This window comes from Triplophysa dalaica, chromosome 9 (assembly GCF_015846415.1).
Source record: "Triplophysa dalaica isolate WHDGS20190420 chromosome 9, ASM1584641v1, whole genome shotgun sequence".
Taxonomy (NCBI): domain Eukaryota; kingdom Metazoa; phylum Chordata; class Actinopteri; order Cypriniformes; family Nemacheilidae; genus Triplophysa; species Triplophysa dalaica.
The window spans coordinates 9,776,455-9,797,662 of record NC_079550.1 but is presented as its reverse complement, the minus strand read 5'-3'; the positions used below and the strand labels follow the sequence as shown (position 1 = coordinate 9,797,662).

Here is a 21,208-nt window from a genome sequence, read left to right as displayed (position 1 = left end):
AACATTGAATACGGCAGATTTTTATATGGAATTTCCACACCAGGGTTATTATAGTGCTAAACTTTTCCCTGCACTGGTTAAATGGTGATTTTAATGTGGGCTAAGACTAGACTTTTTCATTCGTGTAGCTCAGTGGTTAGAGCATTGCGTTAACAACGTAAGGTTGTGGGTTCCACCCCAGGGGATTGCACATACCTAAGTATAAATGTACAGGTTAATGCAATGGAAGTCGCTTTGGATAAAAGCGTTTGTCAAATGCATAAATGTAAATGTTTTGCTAGCTAGCATATTTCACTATGGACATTAAAGCCAACAAGTTAATACCACTCATAGACTATAGGCCAGTGGTTCTCAACCCTGGCCCACGAGATCCATTTTCCTGCAGAGTTTATCCCCAACTCTGATATAAAACACCTGAACAAGCTAATCAGTGTCTTTACAATAGATGCGTTCAACTTAATGCGGCGGTGCGCAAATCTATCATCGTATAACATTAAGTACCGCAAAAGAGATTCAAGTGCAGATTGCGCGGTATGCATTCGAATAGCTCTCGCGGTACTTTAATGCGAAATGCCAAACAATCTGCGCGGCCGAACATTAAGTTGAACGCGTCTGCTCCTGAAGTCACTGATGAGCCTCTTCAGGTGTTTTATCAGAGTTTGCGCTTCACTCAGCAGGAAAGTGGATCTCGCGGGCCAGAGTTGAGAACCACTGCTATAGGCTACCCACCTTTCTCGGTGAAAAACTGGGTTACAGTTTGACACGCTTTCCTTTGTCTTTCCTCTCTTTTCTCTCTTTCCTTTTTTGCAAACTTGAAAACAGATTTTGATTAGGCAACATTGTGGTCACTGAAGATCTGGCGGATCTACTGACGGCAACTAAACACCGTCACTGAAAGCGCAAAGGCAGGACCAAACCATTTCATTCAGATACAGGGGGGTGATCGGTCAATTTGTATGTTTACTTTTTGGTCAATGGGAATTTTTAACTTTTGCCGGCAAAACAAAATATATATTTAATTGTATTATTAAATAAATGTAATGAATGATGATGGTTTGATAATTTTATACAAGTTTTTACCTATTTTTGGGGCCCCTGTCAGTCATGGGCCCTTGGAATTGTCCTAACTTTTCCCCCCTTTACGGCGCCCCTGGCCAAACGCAAATGGTCAGCAGACCTAAGAGTTCTTAGTGGAGCATACGGCTGAAGTTGGACATATTTAGGGGCTAAATCATTTAGAGATGTAAAGACAAAAACTTAAACAATTATTTTTAAAATGGACCGCTAGACAGTGAAGAGAGGCGCAGCCACATTCTGAACCATCTGCAATTTGGAAATGGAAGCTATTACAGTAGTCCAGATGAGTCAACATTAAAATGAAAATTCTTTCAAAGTCTTTAGGAGACAGGAAAGATTTCACTTTAGGGAGTTGTCTCAATTGGAAAAAAAACTAGATTTAAATGCAGTTAATCTGTTTGTCCAGTTTAAAATCACAATCCACGATAACACCTACATTCTGTACATATAGGGCTTCACAAGTGGTTTAAATCCTCCAAGACTAACGATTCAGTTACCACTTGGCGTAAACAGCATAACCAAACAGATGTCAACCCCCATCTCATCCACTTACTGCCATAGTAGCCAAATATGCCACGAGTCACTTTAAACAATCATTCACAGAAGAAAAAGAGATGTGTTTGTGTGTGGTAGTCGCTTGTACAGTGCCACCAAATAAATTTGGCAACTTGTTACTTCAACCGAGTGTTGTACTTGGATGGTCTTGTAACATTTTCTGCTGAACACAAGATATATGGAAAAATGTCTAAACAAACATATGTTATATCCCCCATCCCATCCATTTAAGTCAAAATAAAAAAAAGTCACAGAAAAACTAACTGTAGTCATTCAAGCTTTATTAGGTTTGTTCAAGAACCTGAAACAAAACATCACATCACATTCCAGCATCAATGGAATCGTGTTTTTCTTCCGGGTCTCTGTGGCCAAGGGCTTCCGGGGCATCCGGGGAGTCCAGGGCCGGACCATCCGAGTCTCTGCTGCCAAGAGCTTCCGGGGCATCCAGGTATGGGGATTCCTGGTACGGGGTGGGCAGGGCAGCCGGGCTTTCCGTGGCGGCCAGATAAGGGGCATCCAGATAAGGGTAGGCCGGGGCGTCCAGGCACAGGGCGGCCAGGGCGGCCGGGCTTTCCGGGGCGTCCAGGCACAGGGCGGCCAGGCTTTCCGGGGCGGCCGGGCTTTCCGGGGCGTCCAGGCACAGGGCGGCCAGGCTTTCCGGGGCGTCCAGGCACAGGGCGGCCAGGGCGGCCGGGCTTTCCGGGGCGTCCAGGCACAGGGCGGCCAGGCTTTCCGGGGCGGCCGGGCTTTCCGGGGCGTCCAGGCACAGGGCGGCCAGGCTTTCCGGGGCGTCCAGGCACAGGGCGGCCAGGGCGGACGGGGCGTCCAGGCACAGGGCGGCCAGGGCGGCCGGGCTTTCCGGGGCGTCCAGGCACAGGGCGGCCAGGGCGGCCGGGCTTTCCGGGGCGTCCAGGCACAGGGCGGCCAGGGCGGCCGGGCTTTCCGGGGCGTCCAGGCACAGGGCGGCCAGGCTTTCCGGGGCGTCCAGGCACAGGGCGGCCAGGCTTGCCGGGGCGGCCGGGCTTTCCGGGGCGTCCAGGCACAGGGCGGCCAGGGCGGCCGGGCTTTCCGGGGCGTCCAGGCACAGGGCGGCCAGGGCGGCCGGGCTTTCCGGGGCGTCCAGGCACAGGGCGGCCAGGGCGGCCGGGCTTTCCGGGGCGTCCAGGCACAGGGCGGCCAGGGCGGCCGGGCTTTCCGGGGCGTCCAGGCACAGGGCGGCCAGGGCGGCCGGGCTTTCCGGGGCGTCCAGGCACAGGGCGGCCAGGGCGGCCGGGCTTTCCGGGGCGTCCAGGCACAGGGCGGCCAGGGCGGCCGGGCTTTCCGGGGCGTCCAGGCACAGGGCGGCCAGGGCGGCCGGGCTTTCCGGGGCGTCCAGGCACAGGGCGGCCAGGGCGGCCGGGCTTTCCGGGGCGTCCAGGCACAGGGCGGCCAGGGCGGCCGGGCTTTCCGGGGCGTCCAGGCACAGGGCGGCCGGGCTTTCCGGGGCGTCCAGGCACAGGGCGGCCAGGCTTTCCGGGGCGTCCAGGCACAGGGCGGCCAGGCTTTCCGGGGCGTCCAGGCACAGGGCGGCCAGGCTTTCCGGGGCGTCCAGGCACAGGGCGGCCAGGCTTTCCGGGGCGTCCAGGCACAGGGCGGCCAGGCTTTCCGGGGCGTCCAGGCACAGGGCGGCCAGGCTTTCCGGGGCGTCCAGGCACAGGGCGGCCAGGCTTTCCGGGTCGTCCAGGCACAGGGCGGCCAGGCTTTCCGGGGCGTCCAGGCACAGGGCGGCCAGGCTTTCCGGGGCGTCCAGGCACAGGGCGGCCAGGCTTTCCGGGGCGTCCAGGCACAGGGCGGCCAGGCTTTCCGGGGCGTCCAGGCACAGGGCGGCCAGGCTTTCCGGGGCGTCCAGGCACAGGGCGGCCAGGCTTTCCGGGGCGTCCAGGCACAGGGCGGCCAGGCTTTCCGGGGCGTCCAGGCACAGGGCGGCCAGGCTTTCCGGGGCGTCCAGGCACAGGGCGGCCAGGCTTTCCGGGGCGTCCAGGCACAGGGCGGCCAGGCTTTCCGGGGCGTCCAGGCACAGGGCGGCCGGGCTTTCCGTGGCGTCCAGGCACAGGGCGGCCAGGGTGGCCGGGCTTTCCGGGGCGTCCAGGCACAGGGCGGCCGGGCTTTCCGGGGCGTCCAGGCACAGGGCGGCCGGGCTTTCCGGGGCGTCCAGGCACAGGGCGGCCAGGGCGGCCGGGCTTTCCGGGGCGTCCAGGCACAGGGCGGCCAGGGCGGCCGGGCTTTCCGGGGCGTCCAGGCACAGGGCGGCCGGGCTTTCCGGGGCGTCCAGGCACAGGGCGGCCAGGGCGGCCGGGCTTTCCGGGGCGTCCAGGCACAGGGCGGCCAGGGCGGCCGGGCTTTCCGGGGCGTCCAGGCACAGGGCGGCCAGGGCGGCCGGGCTTTCCGGGGCGTCCAGGCACAGGGCGGCCAGGGCGGCCGGGCTTTCCGGGGCGTCCAGGCACAGGGCGGCCAGGGCGGCCGGGCTTTCCGGGGCGTCCAGGCACAGGGCGGCCAGGGCGGCCGGGCTTTCCGGGGCGTCCAGGCACAGGGCGGCCAGGGCGGCCGGGGCGTCCAGGCACAGGGCGGCCAGGGCGGCCGGGCTTTCCGGGGCGTCCAGGCACAGGGCGGCCGGGCTTTCCGGGGCGTCCAGGCACAGGGCGGCCAGGGCGGCCGGGCTTTCCGGGGCGTCCAGGCACAGGGCGGCCAGGGCGGCCGGGCTTTCCGGGGCGTCCAGGCACAGGGCGGCCGGGCTTTCCGGGGCGTCCAGGCACAGGGCGGCCAGGGCGGCCGGGGCGGCCGGGCTTTCCGGGGCGTCCAGGCACAGGGCGGCCGGGGCGGCCGGGCTTTCCGGGGCGTCCAGGCACAGGGCGGCCAGGGCGGCCGGGGCGGCCGGGCTTTCCGGGGCGTCCAGGCACAGGGCGGCCGGGGCGGCCGGGCTTTCCGGGGCGTCCAGGCACAGGGCGGCCGGGGCGGCCGGGCTTTCCGGGGCGTCCAGGCACAGGGCGGCCGGGGCGGCCGGGCTTTCCGGGGCGTCCAGGCACAGGGCGGCCGGGGCGGCCGGGCTTTCCGGGGCGTCCAGGCACAGGGCGGCCGGGGCGGCCGGGCTTTCCGGGGCGTCCAGGCACAGGGCGGCCGGGGCGGCCGGGCTTTCCGGGGCGTCCAGGCACAGGGCGGCCGGGGCGGCCGGGCTTTCCGGGGCGTCCAGGCACAGGGCGGCCGGGGCGGCCGGGCTTTCCGGGGCGTCCAGGCACAGGGCGGCCGGGGCGGCCGGGCTTTCCGGGGCGTCCAGGCACAGGGCGGCCGGGGCGGCCGGGCTTTCCGGGGCGTCCAGGCACAGGGCGGCCGGGCTTTCCGGGGCGTCCAGGCACAGGGCGGCCGGGCTTTCCGGGGCGTCCAGGCACAGGGCGGCCGGGCTTTCCGGGGCGTCCAGGCACAGGGCGGCCGGGCTTTCCGGGGCGTCCAGGCACAGGGCGGCCGGGCTTTCCGGGGCGTCCAGGCACAGGGCGGCCGGGCTTTCCGGGGCGTCCAGGCACAGGGCGGCCGGGCTTTCCGGGGCGTCCAGGCACAGGGCGGCCGGGCTTTCCGGGGCGTCCAGGCACAGGGCGGCCGGGCTTTCCGGGGCGTCCAGGCACAGGGCGGCCGGGCTTTCCGGGGCGTCCAGGCACAGGGCGGCCGGGCTTTCCGGGGCGTCCAGGCACAGGGCGGCCGGGCTTTCCGGGGCGTCCAGGCACAGGGCGGCCGGGCTTTCCGGGGCGTCCAGGCACAGGGCGGCCGGGCTTTCCGGGGCGTCCAGGCACAGGGCGGCCGGGCTTTCCGGGGCGTCCAGGCACAGGGCGGCCGGGCTTTCCGGGGCGTCCAGGCACAGGGCGGCCGGGCTTTCCGGGGCGTCCAGGCACAGGGCGGCCGGGCTTTCCGGGGCGTCCAGGCACAGGGCGGCCGGGCTTTCCGGGGCGTCCAGGCACAGGGCGGCCGGGCTTTCCGGGGCGTCCAGGCACAGGGCGGCCGGGCTTTCCGGGGCGTCCAGGCACAGGGCGGCCGGGCTTTCCGGGGCGTCCAGGCACAGGGCGGCCGGGCTTTCCGGGGCGTCCAGGCACAGGGCGGCCGGGCTTTCCGGGGCGTCCAGGCACAGGGCGGCCGGGCTTTCCGGGGCGTCCAGGCACAGGGCGGCCGGGCTTTCCGCGGCGTCCAGGCACAGGGCGGCCGGGCTTTCCGCGGCGTCCAGGCACAGGGCGGCCAGGGCGGCCGGGCTTTCCGGGGCGTCCAGGCACAGGGCGGCCAGGGCGGCCGGGCTTTCCGGGGCGTCCATGCACAGGGCGGCCAGGGCGGCCTGGCTTTCCGGGGCGTCCAGGCACAGGGCGGCCGGGGCGGCCTGGCTTTCCGGGGCGTCCAGGCACAGGGCGGCCGGGGCGGCCGGGCTTCCGGGGCGTCCAGGCACAGGGCGGCCGGGGCGGCCGGGGCGTCCGGGGCCGTCCAGGCACAGGGCGGCCGGGCTTTCCGGGGCGTCCAGGCACAGTTATTGGTACTTGCGGGTCAACAGAAGCAGCTGTTGGCGGTCCAGGTGTGGAAGATATATACCACCATGGGAAAGGATAAAAAGTTTGGGGTTCTTGAGGGTCAGCAGAAGGTAAGGTCATGGCAGTTGTTGGCAGCATCAAAGGACAGGAAAGAGTCACTTCTTGGTCAAGGTATAGCAAAGGGAGATGCCTTTCTGAATCCTAAGACGACAAAATCTTTTTAATATAGGCATTCATAATATGAAACGCTCCTCACTGTAAAGAACAAAATGAGCAGCAAATAAGTTTGTGTAGTTGACAGGACTGTTACATCTTACCTTCATTACCCAACAGCTTCCAGTAAATGGTGCAGTTAACACCAGAGCACCATCAACAGTATCCAATGTGAACCCACATTTAGAGTACTCTAACAGCAGAGGCTCCCATGATCCATCAACTAAAAGGAGAGGGGAAGATCCTCACGAACCAGTCATGTTTAAATTCACTCAAGAATTTAAAACAAAAGCTACCTTTGATCTTGACAGTATCAGCCCTGAGTCCAAACGAGATCACCATTCCAGTGGGCAAGCAAGAAACTGTAGGAAGGGTAGCAGGAACTGTAGGAAGGGGAGAACTCACAGGGCATGACGCCTGCACTGGTGCCCCCATTAGGATCAGAGACAGAATATAACTTCCACTCTGTCAGAAGAGAGAAATTATTAAGACCCTTTTGAACAACAGCAGCAAAGTAATTCTGCGCACTGCAGGCATATGCACTGACCTGTTGTCGGACAGGACAACCACGGAAAGGAACAGAAACCGATACATCCCGACGAACCCGCTTCACAGTGATACCGCAGCTGGCTGGGATTTCAGACACAGGCACTGGAGATCCCACTCCTATTTAAAAGAAACCATACCATAACAGACCTTGTAAAATATGAAAAGATAACCAAAAGGTATAGGCTTACCTCTATCAACCAGGAAGTGGGGCATTCTTGGGCCAGGAACACGCAAGGTCATGGCATCATTACCACAGTGCACAGAAGGACCTAGGCGTTTCAGCTTAGTCTCAGCCAATTGGAAGTGTGCTTTATAAAGTTAAAGACAAGTCAACCAGTTGCCCATCTACTACATTTTAACAAAGCTGCAATTTATACATTAACAAACCTCGTTCACCAGACCAGTATCCATAAGGCTGTTCTCCTTGTCCATCTGAGGAATCATTGGATACACCACTGCCAAGAATAAGCTTGCCAATGGTGCCATGAGAAATGCCCATTCCTGAAAAAGCAGCAGGACCAATCCTTAAACAGCTTGCTGTCACCACAGTCAAGCCAAAAAGTAAAAAGTCCCTAAGCCCCAGCATCGCAAGGGCTATACTCTAGTCTACTCTATTTGTGCGGGTCGCTATAACAACACAATTCCTTACAAAAAAACCTGAAGTGCAGACATTGAGAATCTCATTGAGACAGCGTGTGCTATTTGTACTCACTTTGTGCATTCAATAACTTGCTAATTTACATGGCTGTCCAATCAAATCCGTCATCTGTGCAATCAATCATCACTAAGCTGATTGTTTTCACCTGTGTCTCATTACATTGTGAGTTAAGGCAAGGGATGCAAATATCTAGAAAAGTTGAAGCCTGTTTATATAGACATTTTATTTTTTCTTGGTTTTAATGATTTACAATGCGATTTTATTGGATTTTTTTTGGTTTTCAAGTTTGTCAAAGTTGCTTCACAATACATACAATAAATAGATATAATCATATCATATAATGTCATGTTCGATTCATACAGTCCAGAATAGGAATCTTAGTTTCCTAAAAAAAAGAATTAATGTGAACTGCATATAAACAGTAACAGTAATCTAATCTAATTTTCTATTTTTCAGATAAACAAACTGCTAAACTGCTAAATGTTGTGTGGGGCTGCGGCTTGAGCAATGATCAAAAGTCCACCTGTAGACCCTGTTAGTTGGGCAGAGTTTTGTGATCCTACCTTAAAATGCTCCCTCATTTTGGTCCCAAAAGGCTGGTGATGGGTGCCTTCTCCGAGCAAGTGAGAATGGAGGAGGGCACTATCCATCTGTCACTGAGGTTAACATGTTGTCGCCTTGAAATTATAAGGTTTTATCAGCATGAGTAGTTTCGATGTATTGAGCTTTAAAGTTTTTGCATTTCATATATCAAAAATTACACGAGGAACACATTTTTTGTACATGAAAAAACAGAGATTCTTAATGTATTCCAAATGTACAATAACATTTTCTGAAATTTGTAACAACTCCAAGGTGAGTAAATGATCACAGAATTTTTTTATTTTTGGGTGAACTGTCCCTTAAAAAAATGCATATCTAAACGATGCAGCAAAATATAATTAATGCTATTTAACTCCTGGAAAATGACTTGACAAATAATTTGTGAAGAGAACCAGCGATGTCTTCTCATTCTTTTTTTCAGTCTGCCACATATCATTGTCTTTCATTGCAAAGAGTTGTGGTGAGAATGAGCACAGCATATTCCTCATCACATTCTGTCACATTCTGAGAATATATAGTGTACACATGAAACAATTCACACTTGATTTAGAACGTGGTTTATGAGATTAACCAAATATGCCATCAGGCTTGTTCTGGGACAGTTTAAAAAAAGAACTGAAACCATTTTATAGACATTTCATTTACATATTTTATGAATATCCCTGATTCCTATGGTCAATTATTGTGTTGTAGGGATATTAAGAGTACATTATGCTGTAGATAAACATAGCCTTAGGATCAGGGCCGGCCCTGGCCAATTTGCTGCCCTAGGCAAGATTTCACCTGGTGCCCCAGGAATTTTGTTAATAAACTTACACAGAAACAAACAGCACAGCTTTGTCTTGTTTTTCTTTACTTTGAAAATATTTTGGAAACACACACACAACGTATTATAGATACAATATAAATATGTTTATATTATATTATGTTAGTGCAGAAAAAACTATATTACAGAAACATTGCTTTCCTTTGCTTTCCTTGCCTTTCTTACAGCATATGTAACATTCCAGAAATTATAAATAAGAGTGCTGCACAAAAAATAAATAACTATATACAAACTTGAATGAACTATGCAAATGTATAGCAAATGTTCTACAGTCTTACTCGCCTTGCCTTTCTAGCAGCAAAGTCATCTATGATATCATCATAAGACAGCTGTTTTGAGACTACATGATTTATGCTAATGACTGAAAGTCCACTGAGACGTTCTTGAGCCATTGTAGATCTCAGGTAGTTTTTAAACAGTTTGAGCTTAGAGAAGCTCCTTTCAGCAGCAGCGACTGTCACAGGTAGAGTGGCAAAGATTCTCAGAGCGACCCACATATATTTCAAAAGTGCATCTGAAGAGAGAAGAGGAGGATTATATGTGACCATTGGGTGTTACATTTTATTATTAAAAAGCTGATGATAGTGAAACTATAAAAATATGGCAGCACCTAAACCACATTATAGCTTAAACACACAAACAGCAAGAATAATTACATCTGGTATTCATGCACAAAATTCTATTCATTGAGCACTTCTCTAGCATACAGTAGTTACATTTTCAAAATTAATTTTGAAAGTGTTTGTTTTCCAGTATATCTGGCATGGCAGCAATGTCCTACTAACTACACTTTATGATGTTATAACCATGAAACAGAGGAGAAACGTAAATCTTTATTTAAATTGAATTTTAATGTAGCTATTTCTAATAAATCCATATATATAATACATATATATAACAACATTTTATGTAGGACTCATTTTAAATAAAGATTTACGTTTATATAGCAACATTTTATGCAGAACTCATTTAAATAAAGAGTTATATGTCACTACTTTCTACTCAAGGACCTTGACAGAATTGTAGTGGAGTAAAAAGTACGATATTTGTCTTTCAAATGTAGTGAAGTTAAAGTAAAACATCTCCTGAAAAAATAATACATATAACATTACTAATTCAGCCAATTCAAATAAAAATACCATAAAATACTGCACAAGTTCGACTAACTATGTCATAAGCTAATTCAAATTAGCGAACTTTACAGGCATCGTTGAACTAACTTAATGCAACATAGATAAACTAATCATTACCTACCTCTGTCTTTTTCGCGTTTTTCTTCCTCTTCTCTTCTTTTTTTTCTTCCCTGGGCACCAGATGGCTTCGGTCTTTTTGACATAATGACAACTTATCAGTGTCAGTGAATTCGGCCATCTGTCACTCACAATCACACACAGGTAACGGATGTTTGTTTTGTTTTTCAGCAGGGCGGGGGCGGGGGAGATTGATGCGTCACTCAGTCGGACCGGGGGGATCGGGATTCGGGAAAGCAATGTTGTAGTTTTGTCTTTATCGGACGATCGCTTTTTTTAATCCATAATATTTAAGTAGTATTGGTAATAAAAAAATTAAAATATATTCATAAAAATAGTAATTTGGGCGCTCGGGCGCCCCAAGGGGTGGGCGGCGCCCTTAGCATTTGCCTATTCCGCCTATGCCCAGGGCCGGCCCTGCTTAGGATGGAACTAAAATCTGCTCTGACAGTGTGAGGAAAATGTACACGATATCCAGAAGTGAAAATTACTTCAAAATGTCTAGAATTCCAGTAGTATTTGAAACAACTTCCCCGTTCCCATGCTTTAGTGAGAAAGTTGCAGCATTATAAAGTACAGTCATAAAGATTGACCATTTATTGCTGTCGATTGTCTTTTAATAAGATCATTAAGGTTTGATTACAAACTTAAAACAGCGACTTTAAGCTTAACATTCTGCCTAACTCATCAATGCAGAAAGAAATTGTATACCAGCAGAATATTAGTCAACACTTGATTGAAATAAGATTCTGAATACATAAGCATACAGTGCGATTGCTCATTTTATATGCTCAATATAATTAAAGCCAGTAAAATGTAAATAATTGTTCATTTTTGTCTCGGTTAAATCTGACATGCTATTCATAAGATTTTGAAAATCAGTGAGACATGTCTGTCCCTGTCGCATATTCCATTTCGATCATCTGCGCCTCGTCTTCCAGGAATGCGTTAATAAGTTGTGCTTTAAGAGTGATCCGTTAACTCATTATTATGAAAGAAGCGCTACAGATTTAAAGTTTCTGACAAGAGTCTCTCAAGTTAACTAAAAACTTTTATCACGTGTATTACACGTTACGTTATCTGTTTATGCAAAATAAAAGCAGACAAAAACTGAGATTATTTTGCAGACCATAAAGTGCTGGTAGTTTTATTTACCCGAATGCTCCCCTCCCGACCACTTTTATCTTCTCGTACTTCTCCATCTTTGCTGGTGGCTACGTGCATAAACTCACCCGTCACTAGGCAACACTTCCTGTACCCCTACATAGCTCACGAGCGGACAAAATACACCAGACGGGGAGCTGACTCTCACCTCATTTTAATGCTGCTAATTTCACTGAAAGGTGTATAAACAAAGCGTCTGAATTGAGTGTTTTGGGTGAAATAGTCTTTTTACAGTTGACATAGTGGACACTGCGAGGATATAGTTTTTTAAGTATCTTTTTGTGTTTAGCTGGTAAATCCTTGAGGTGAATAGACAATCCTAAATGCTGTTCCTCAATGCTAAGGATATAATCCTTTTCACAACTTCTGCTCAATTTGCCTATCAAGCATACTAAGCCTATAAAGACCAGATTTAAAAGGGGCTACAATAGTGCAAAGCCCAGTTTCAACAATACACAAAACAGCTAAACTAAGTTAATCCAAACTAGACTTGTTTAGATCGGAATCCCAAACTCTGTGGGCTGCGCCATCTTCTGGGATATAGAGGTATTGCAGAACACCGTATGAGGTTAAATCAGAATTGTAATACATTTTGTCGTAATAACATTGTATAGTATAATAACTACATGTAGTATACTATAATATTCTGTTGTATATTAATACTAAAGATGATCAAATGTGGGTACACACAGTTTACCTGAAACCTTTACGAACTATATATATTTATCTGCATTCGTTTACTAAAGGGAATATGAGGACCATGAAGCTTTTCCAAAATTGGGGGCCCTTACCACTCTGAACATTTTATCACTTTGATTCATTGTAAGTTTCAATAATTGTAAATCTCATTGGTGATGGGATTGCAGTGTGGGGGCAGTTTTCGAACTCAATTGAAGGGATACTTCACCCAAAATTGAAAATTCTGTTTACTCACTGTAACAAATTTCCAAGTAAGGAAGGAAGGAGGGGAGAACCGGCAAATGTTAAACAATCTTTTAATAAAATAAATAAACAACAAAACATCGTAAAATGCCGGCAGCTCCATCACGTTTGACTGCCGGCCACACAAACATAATAAAATATAACGTAAAGTCCAGGCCTGGTTCTCTGCCACCGTACACTCCTGTCGCTCCTCCTTTTATGCTTCCAAGCTCCTCTGTGAGAGATGCGAGACCTCACACTCACCTTCGAGTTGTTCCAAATCTGTATACATTTCTTTATTCTGATGAACAAAGAAAGATATTTGAAAGAATGCTCATAACCAAATAGATTTTGCCCCCCATCAACTCCCGTAGTAGGAAAAATACTTTATCATTGTTCTGTTGAACACAAAAGATGGAATTCTGAAGAATGTATGACAGCAACAGTTCTGGAGCACTTTTGACTTCCATTGTATTATAGATTTGGAACAACTCTAAGGTGAGTAAATGATGTTAGAATATTCAGTTTTGGGGTGAAGTACCCCTTTAACGAAAGAATGCACTCATGTTCTTGCCATTCTACACAACTAGTCCAGAGAGGAGTGGCGTGACAGTCATTCATTCCCACTGTTACATTGGACACCGCCACCATTAATTCTAGAACTGTCATGTACAGTATGGACCGAGGCAGCTGGTGTTGCTTGAGTTTTGTTTGCTGATTGGCTGGCATTTCCTCTAGACTGTCTTTGCCCTTTCCAATTATTTGACAACAGTGCAGCCCAATTTCTATCTGGTCTTTCCCAAGAGCCCATTGGTAACCTCTTCTGCATTCTGTTAAATTGTGACACCTCTTGTCCTTTCTGTGCTCTTAGTAGTCCACTTTCTTGCTCTGCTCTACCATGAGATCCTCGTGGCCTCCAGAATCCCTGAGATCCCAGCAGTAGAAGAGAAAAACTCCACGATAATTTGAATATTTGACTCATGTCCAGAAGTAACTGTATGATGTTGAGATTCATCTTTTTACATTCAGACTCATACACAACTATAACAAAAGATAGAAACATTCAGTGCTGCCCACAAAGTCAACACCATTCATTTAAAGTCAGGTGGGTGTAAACCCCTGAAAATGGTTTGTGTAAAAACATATATAATTTCCTGCACAACATGTACTTTTAAATCTTCTGAAAGATGTCACGACTACCTGGCTCACACTAGCAATGACATAAGGGAGACCACACCGTTTGTAAAGTTAAACCAAAAGTAATTTATTAAACATTAAATTATACGATGGAATTTTAATTTAAATCATAGGATGGTAGTAGGATGGTGCTACCGCCAGCCTGACCGCCAGAGCAAAGCAGAAGAAGCACAGCCAGAGCAACCGGAGCCCAGAGCAGCTGGCAGGAGAGGTTTTTAAACAGTTCCGCCAATCAGCTGCCATCAGATGGACCGGAAACAGACAGCTCCCCCTTCAGCCCGGGAGGAGAGAGTCGGCCCAAACACCTTCTGTTCAATGGTGGAGTGAGCACACCCAGCACGGCAAAGCAGGGCGTGACAACACCCCCCCCACAAGACAGAGACCCACATGGGACTCTGCAAAACTACATGCTACTAACTACACCATTAGTTAGAGATTTACCAGAGATTGGAGAAGAATATAGATACCCCTTAACAGTCATCAAGAGCACGCGACAAGGCATCGGCAATGACATTGTCAGAGCCCTTGATGTGTCTAATAGACAGGTTATATTGCTGTAGAAAAAGAGCCCAGCGCACGAGGCGCTGGTTAGTATTTTGAAGAGAAGATAGGAAAGTAAGAGGATTATGGTCAGAGAAGACCACCACAGGGTGTAACCCACCACCAACATAAACCTCAAAATGATGAAGTGCCCAAATAAGGGCCAGGGCCTCCTTTTCGATGGTTGAATAGTTAAATTGCTGACGATTACATTTCCAAGAAAAATAAGAAACTGGTCTATCTATTTCACTCTCATCCTTTTGAAGTAGGACGGCACCTGCCCCTACCTGGCTGGCATCTACTTGCAGCTGGAAGGACTCCTCCAAACTAGGAGCGGCCAGGACAGGTGCAGAACTCAGGAGAGTCTTAGCGTTTTCAAAAGCCTGTTGTCAATCCGCAGTCCAATTGAATTTAACTGAACCCTTTAACAGGTTAGTTAGTGGGGCAACGACAGATGGAAAAATTACAGCAAAAGTTCCTGTAATACCCTATCATACCGAGGAAGCGCATCAATTCCTTAGTAACAGGATGTGGGAATTTGTCAATGGCAAGGACCTTCGCTCTCACTGGCCGAATGTTCCCCTGTCCAACCACCTTTTCCAGATACACCTCTGTACCCCGAGCAAACTCACACTTTGCTAAGTTCACAGTGAGGTTTGCAGCTGCAAACCGCTCAAATAATGAACGTATGTGGGCAAGGTGGATTGTCCAAGTGTCTGAATAACAGACCACATCAATATACACAGAGCACCTCTCCAGTCCCGCAACGACTCGATTCATGAGCCGCTGGAAACTGGATGGGGCGTTTAACAACCCAAAAGCCATTCTCGAATAAGAGTAGAGTCCCGATGGCGTAATAAAGGCAGAGATCTCTTGTGCCCTAGGAGTAAGAGGAACCTGGTAACAACCTTTTAACAAGTCAAATTTGCTCACATGACGAGCTACACCAACTTGATCCACAAAATCTTCTATCCTAGGCAGTGGATACGAGTCTGCTTTTGTTACACTATTCACTTTCCTGTAATCCGTGCAAAATCTGTACGTATGATCAGGTTTTTTTACTAACTAGAGTACAATGGTACCTCAAGACCATTTTCCAGAAGATATTGGACACTATCATCCAGACTTTTACGCTTATCAGGACAAGTGCGGTAAATCCTCTGACGGATCGGCTTTGCATCACCAACTTCTATGTCATGCTCGATTAAAGTTGGCAGGTTGGAGTATCTGAAAACAGACAAGGAAATTCAAAGATTAAAGCTTTCAATTCTGCTTGCTGTTGCAAATCCAAATGATCTAAAACTCCCTCTAATTTGGCCAACACCTCTGAATTTTTGAGACGAGCATGCAACATGGAATCGTCAGGGCCCTGCACATTATCCTCTCACTCTGGAGAGGCTACATACGTGCCTACCACGACAGATGATTCACCCTTACACCTAGGCGACTGTGACGATGCATAATATGGCTTAGGTAAATTGATATGACATAACTGCGCGCCCGCCTACGATCAGGCGTAGCAACCACATAATTTGTCTCTGACACTTGACGAACCACACTGTAAGGCCCCGAATACTTTGCACCAAAAGGAGAACCAGGTATAGGCAACAATGCCACCACCCGTGGGCTAAAGATACGCGCTTCAGCTTTACGGTCATAATTTCGCTTCATTTTTCTTTGGGCATCAGTAAAATTTTCGGTTGCCATTTTACATGCTAAAAGTAATGTAAACGAAGGATACAATACACCTAATAAGACAAAATCTTGGGTGGTTCAGATACATCCAGATCACTTGACAACACAGACAATGGGGTACGAACCCTGTGATCAAATATCAATTCATTGGGACTAAACCCTGTGCTTTCTTGCACAACCGCTCTAGCCGCCAACAATAGCCAAGGTAAACCATCCTCCCACTCCCGTTTCATCTCTATGCAGTAAGAATGCAATAGAGACTTAAGAGTGGCGTGGAAACGCTCCAAAAACCCTTGACTTTGCGCGTGATATGCGCTACTCAAGTTGTGCTGGATATGCAGCTGTTTCAAAGCTGCTGCAAATGTTTTTGATGTGAAATTTGAACCCTGATCACTTTGAATGACTTTGGGAAGACCAAATTTTGAAATAAACTGCGACAATGATTTCACTACAGACCTTGTAGTAATGGTCCTCAGAGCATACGCAGCAAGATAGCGAGTCGCCTGGCACATGATAGTAAACAAATAAACACAACCTGATTTTGACTGGGGTAAAGGGCCCACACAATCAATGACCAAATGCTCACCAACAGACGGAATGGGCTGTAAAGGTGCAGGCATTATGTCAGCATTTTGCTTACCTGCCACCTGACAAGTGAAACTTTCTGATGCACCCATATCACGCAGAATTTTCACTGGAATGCGAGGTGCGTCTCCAACCAATGCCACAAAACCCTCCGTGACAAACGGTGCATAATCCATTATACTAGATGCAGAAATTTCAAATTCATCACATTGAACATTGCCTCAAACCTTTATCAATTGACACTGTACATTGTGCAGGATCCAATGTCTTTACTGGAATTTTCTTAGCTTTAATCCCTGAGCACCTTCTTAGCAACAAACCATCCTTCACAAAACAACAGCGATCTAAATTGTCATCTGCAGTCAAGTCAAAATATTTCTGTAAGCTCTGATCACTCTTTTGAGCCTCAACAATGTCAGATCGAGACAAAGGTGCTGGTAACTGCGGAATAAATATCTGAGTAGACGTGTGCTTAGATGCATCAGACGAGTTGGCATCCTGCATATTCGCCATTGCACGAGTCACAGCACATGCCGTAAAAACATCTGAAAAATCTTTTTGACATTTATCTGTCTCATTCAATAGAGAAGCTCCAGTTTTAACCACAGGAGATGGTGAAACCTGATCAGGAAAAACACGGTCATGAGCAAAGTTATTACCCACAATCAGATCAATTCCCTCTATAGGTAAAGACGGACACACTGCAATAGTTACTTCCCCGCTCAGAAGACCAGAAAACAACTGAATTTTGTGCAGTGGCACGGGAAATGACAGAACACCAATTCCCCGTAATAACACACAATTTCCTCCGTGACAGTTTTAACATTTCGACTTGCTGTTCAAATGTCAATACACTGAATTTTGCCGTGGGTCTACAATCAAACTCGGAGTGGTTTCACTATCTAGACAGGGCTCACTATCTGAACCTGACGCTCCCTGACTACACTGGCAATTTCTTGTCAGGTAACACTTTTTTTTGTCAACCAAACGTGCACAAATGAAGTCAAGCAGCTCAAGCCTTTTAATTCCCCTCCGCAGTGTTACATCAACGTTACAGTGCTTGGCCACACTATGCAACTGTTTAATATTCAATGCCGCAAGCAAAACTACTGAGGGAGCATCAAAAAACGCCTCAAGTGTACTCATTATTACACTTAAATTACAAGTCACAAATCAACAATCAAACCCGGCTATAATCTACAAACACCCAATAGCAATACATCTAACCAAACAAAGCCTATATCTCGTTCTATCTTTCGGGTTACTAAACAATTCCAACCACAAAAATTAAATCGGGGCAAAGCTGAATGCAGCTTACGTTGCAGGACACCAACGGATTTCCCCCCTTAACATTTACCCCCCTACTATTCTGACCTATCTTCACACTAAGTCCAAGAACAAGGCTAATTTACTCACCAATACAGATGGAACCGTACTGTCCCGACAAAAGTCAATTCAGCCGGTGCTCGGCGGTGCCCTCGTTCAGACTTTAGTAACCAGCAACCTAAACCCACAACGCCGAAGCGCACTAATTGGGGATGAAACAGGCTCCGTAAAATGTCATCCTGCAACATAAATTGACCTACAAACACACTTCGCCACTCAAACTAAGCAAACAAAATATGGTTGGTTAAATTTCTCTAATCTGCGCAAATACTCCCAATTTTTGCCATACTCAAAACTAACATTCAATTCATTAACTGAATACTCGATGCGGAACTCCCCAGCAAACAAACAACGCGTGCCAGCTGATCTGATTACTACCATCAGCTGATCACCGATACGCTTCATTCACAAAATGTGAACCAATGACGTAGCACTACACACGCAACTAGGCTTACTCAATATTGCGAATTATAGTAGTCTTCTTACAATTCGGGATCCCCATATGTCATGACTACCTGGCTAACAGTAGCAATGACATAAGGGAGACCACACCGTTTGTAAAGTTAAACCAAAAGTAATTTATTAAACATTAAATTATACGATGGAATTATAATTTAAATCATTACATGTATAAAAGTCAGTAAATGAGAAGCACAAGAAAACAAATCAAAAGTGTAGTGCAGATCAGTAAAATGAATAGACTATGTGTAATGCACAAACTAAAAAAAAAAAGGATGGTGCTACCGCCAGCCTGACTGCCAGAGCAAAACAGAAGAAGCGCAGCCAGAGCAACCGGAGGCCAGAGCAACTGGCAGGAGAGGTTTTTAAACAGTGGTTTTGGTGTAGATTGTTCTAGAGGTTTTACACCCACCTGACTTCAAATTGACTGTGGGCTGCTCTTAATGTTTCTATTGTAATAGTTGTGTTTGAGTCTCTTGATTGTTGAGATTCCTCTTTTTACATTGTGGACAGAGTTACTGCTGTATGAGTCAAATATCAAGAAATGCTGACAAAGCAAAGATTTTGGAGGTCTAATGACTCATGATAAACGAGAAACTCTTGACCTGTTGATTAACAAAAACTGTTGATTGTTAAGGTAACATCATACAGTATTAAGAATCAGGGACATGTAAACTTTTGCCTGATTCAAAAAAAAAAAAAAATCACTTTCGTTAAAACAAAAGCAGTGCATAAAGTACATTTACACCTATTTCATATTTTAGGATGTTTTTTCCTTGTTCAAGTTAATGTTAAAAGTTTTATCCACAGAAGGTGGGACTGTATTTATTTGATGATGATGATCATATCCATTTACAGCAAAATATTCCACTAGTCAAACTTTAAACAATCCCAGTCACAAAAAACTAACTGTAGTCATTCAAGCTTTATTAGGTTTGTATAAGAACCTGAAAAACAACATTCCAGCATCAGTGGAACTCTAATTTGCTTCCGGGTCTCTGCGGCCAAGGGCTTCCGGGTCTCTGCGGCCAAGGGCTTCCGGGTCTCTGCGGCCAAGGGCTTCCGGGTCTCTGCGGCCAAGGGCTTCCGGGTCTCTGCGGCCAAGGGCTTCCGGGTCTCTGCGGCCAAGGGCTTCCGGGTCTCTGCGGCCAAGGGCTTCCGGGTCTCTGCGGCCAAGGGCTTCCGGGTCTCTGCGGCCAAGGGCTTCCGGGTCTCTGCGGCCAAGGGCTTCCGGGTCTCTGCGGCCAAGGGCTTCCGGGGCATCCGGGAAGTATGGGGTGTCCAGGGCCAGGCTGTCCAGGTCTCTGCGGCCAAGAGCTTCCGGGGCATCCGGGGAATCTGGGGCGTCCAGGGCCAGGCTGACCAGGTCTCTGCGGCCACGGGCTTCCGGGGCATCCGGGGATTCCAGGGCCAGACTGTCCAGGTCTCTGCGGCCAAGGGCTTCCGGGGCATCCAGGTCTCTGCGGCCAAGGGCTTTCGGTGCGGCCGGGCTTTCCAGGGCGTCCGGGCCTTCCGGGGCGTCCAGACACAGGGCGGCCAGGGCGGCCGGGGCGTCCATGCACAGGGCGGCCAGGGCGTCCGGGCCTTCCGGGGCGTCCAGGCACAGGGCGGCCAGGGCGTCCGGGCTTTCCGGGGCGTCCAGGCACAGGGCGTCCAGGGACAGGGCGGCCAGGGCGTCCAGGGACAGGGCGGCCAGGGCGTCCAGGGACAGGGCGGCCAGGGCGTCCAGGGACAGGGCGGCCAGGGCGTCCGGGCCTTCCGGGGCGTCCAGGCACAGGGCGTCCAGGCACAGGGCGTCCAGGCACAGGGCGGCCAGGGCGTCCGGGCTTTCCGGGGCGTCCAGGCACAGGGCGGCCAGGGCGTCCGGGCTTTCCGGGGCGTCCAGGCACAGGGCGGCCGGGGCGTCCAGGCACAGGGCGGCCGGGGCGTCCAGGCACAGGGCGGCCGGGGCGTCCAGGCACAGGGCGGCCAGGGCGTCCGGGCACAGGGCGGCCAGGGCGTCCGGGCTTTCCGGGGCGTCCAGGCACAGGGCGGCCAGGGCGTCCGGGCTTTCCGGGGCGTCCAGGCACAGGGCGGCCAGGGCGTCCGGGCTTTCCGGGGCGTCCAGGCACAGGGCGGCCAGGGCGTCCGGGCTTTCCGGGGCGTCCAGGCACAGGGCGGCCAGGGCGTCCGGGCTTTCCGGGGCGTCCAGGCACGGGGCGGCCAGGGCGTCCGGGCTTTCCGGGGCGTCCAGGCACGGGGCGGCCAGGGCGTCCGGGCTTTCCGGGGCGTCCAGGCACAGGGCGGCCGGGGCGTCCAGGCACAGGGCGGCCGGGGCGTCCAGGCACAGGGCGGCCGGGGCGTCCAGGCACAGGGCGGCCGGGGCGTCCAGGCACAGGGAGGCCGGGGCGTCCAGGCACAGGGCGGCCGGGGCGTCCAGGCACAGGGCGGCCGGGGCGTCCAGGCACAGGGCGGCCGGGGCGTCCAGGCACAGGGCGGCCGGGGCGTCCAGGCACAGGGCGGCCGGGGCGTCCAGGCACAGGGCGGCCGGGGCGTCCAGGCACAGGGCGGCCGGGGCGTCCAGGCACAGGGCGGCCGGGGCGTCCAGGCACAGGGCGGCCGGGGCGTCCAGGCACAGGGCGGCCAGGGCGTCCGGGCTTTCCGGGGCGTCCAGGCACAGGGCGGCCAGGGCGTCCGGGCTTTCCGGGGCGTCCAGGCACAGGGCGGCCAGGGCGTCCGGGCTTTCCGGGGCGTCCAGGCACAGGGCGGCCAGGGCGTCCGGGCTTTCCGGGGCGTCCAGGCACAGGGCGGCCAGGGCGTCCGGGCTTTCCGGGGCGTCCAGGCACAGGGCGGCCAGGGCGTCCGGGCTTTCCGGGGCGTCCAGGCACAGGGCGGCCAGGGCGTCCGGGCCTTCCGGGGCGTCCAGGCACAGGGCGGCCAGGGCGGCCAGGGCGGCCGGGCCTTCCGGGGCGTCCAGGCACAGGGCGGCCAGGGCGGCCGGGCTTTCCGGGGCGTC

General features: G+C 51.1%; 1 protein-coding gene across 1 annotated transcript; it reads right to left on the bottom strand.

The window, feature by feature from the left end:
* Positions 1 to 1,915: 1,915 nt before the first annotated feature.
* On the bottom strand, positions 1,916 to 11,473 carry LOC130428152 (uncharacterized). The gene is made up of 9 exons (XM_056756015.1): positions 11,422 to 11,473; positions 8,151 to 8,264; positions 7,317 to 7,430; positions 7,118 to 7,237; positions 6,928 to 7,046; positions 6,677 to 6,845; positions 6,485 to 6,603; positions 6,177 to 6,368; positions 1,916 to 1,933 (listed from the first exon to the last, which is right to left on the bottom strand). The coding sequence occupies exons 3-9, from the start codon at positions 7,426 to 7,428 to the stop codon at positions 1,916 to 1,918; spliced, it is 849 nt and encodes a 282-aa protein (XP_056611993.1). The 5' UTR covers positions 7,429 to 7,430; positions 8,151 to 8,264; positions 11,422 to 11,473.
* Between the last annotated feature and the right edge of the window lie 9,735 nt (positions 11,474 to 21,208).

Excerpts from the sequence above, each read along its gene's own strand:
- LOC130428152 (XM_056756015.1), bottom strand. The coding sequence starts at position 7,428 with ATGGGCATTTCTCATGGCACCATTGGCAAGCTTATTCTTGGCAGTGGT. Across the intron at positions 6,846-6,927 it reads GTTGTCCTGTCCGACAACAG|AGTGGAAGTTATATTCTGTC; the intron begins GTCAGTGCATAT and ends CTCTTCTGACAG. Across the intron at positions 6,604-6,676 it reads TGATACTGTCAAGATCAAAG|TTGATGGATCATGGGAGCCT; the intron begins GTAGCTTTTGTT and ends CTCTCCTTTTAG.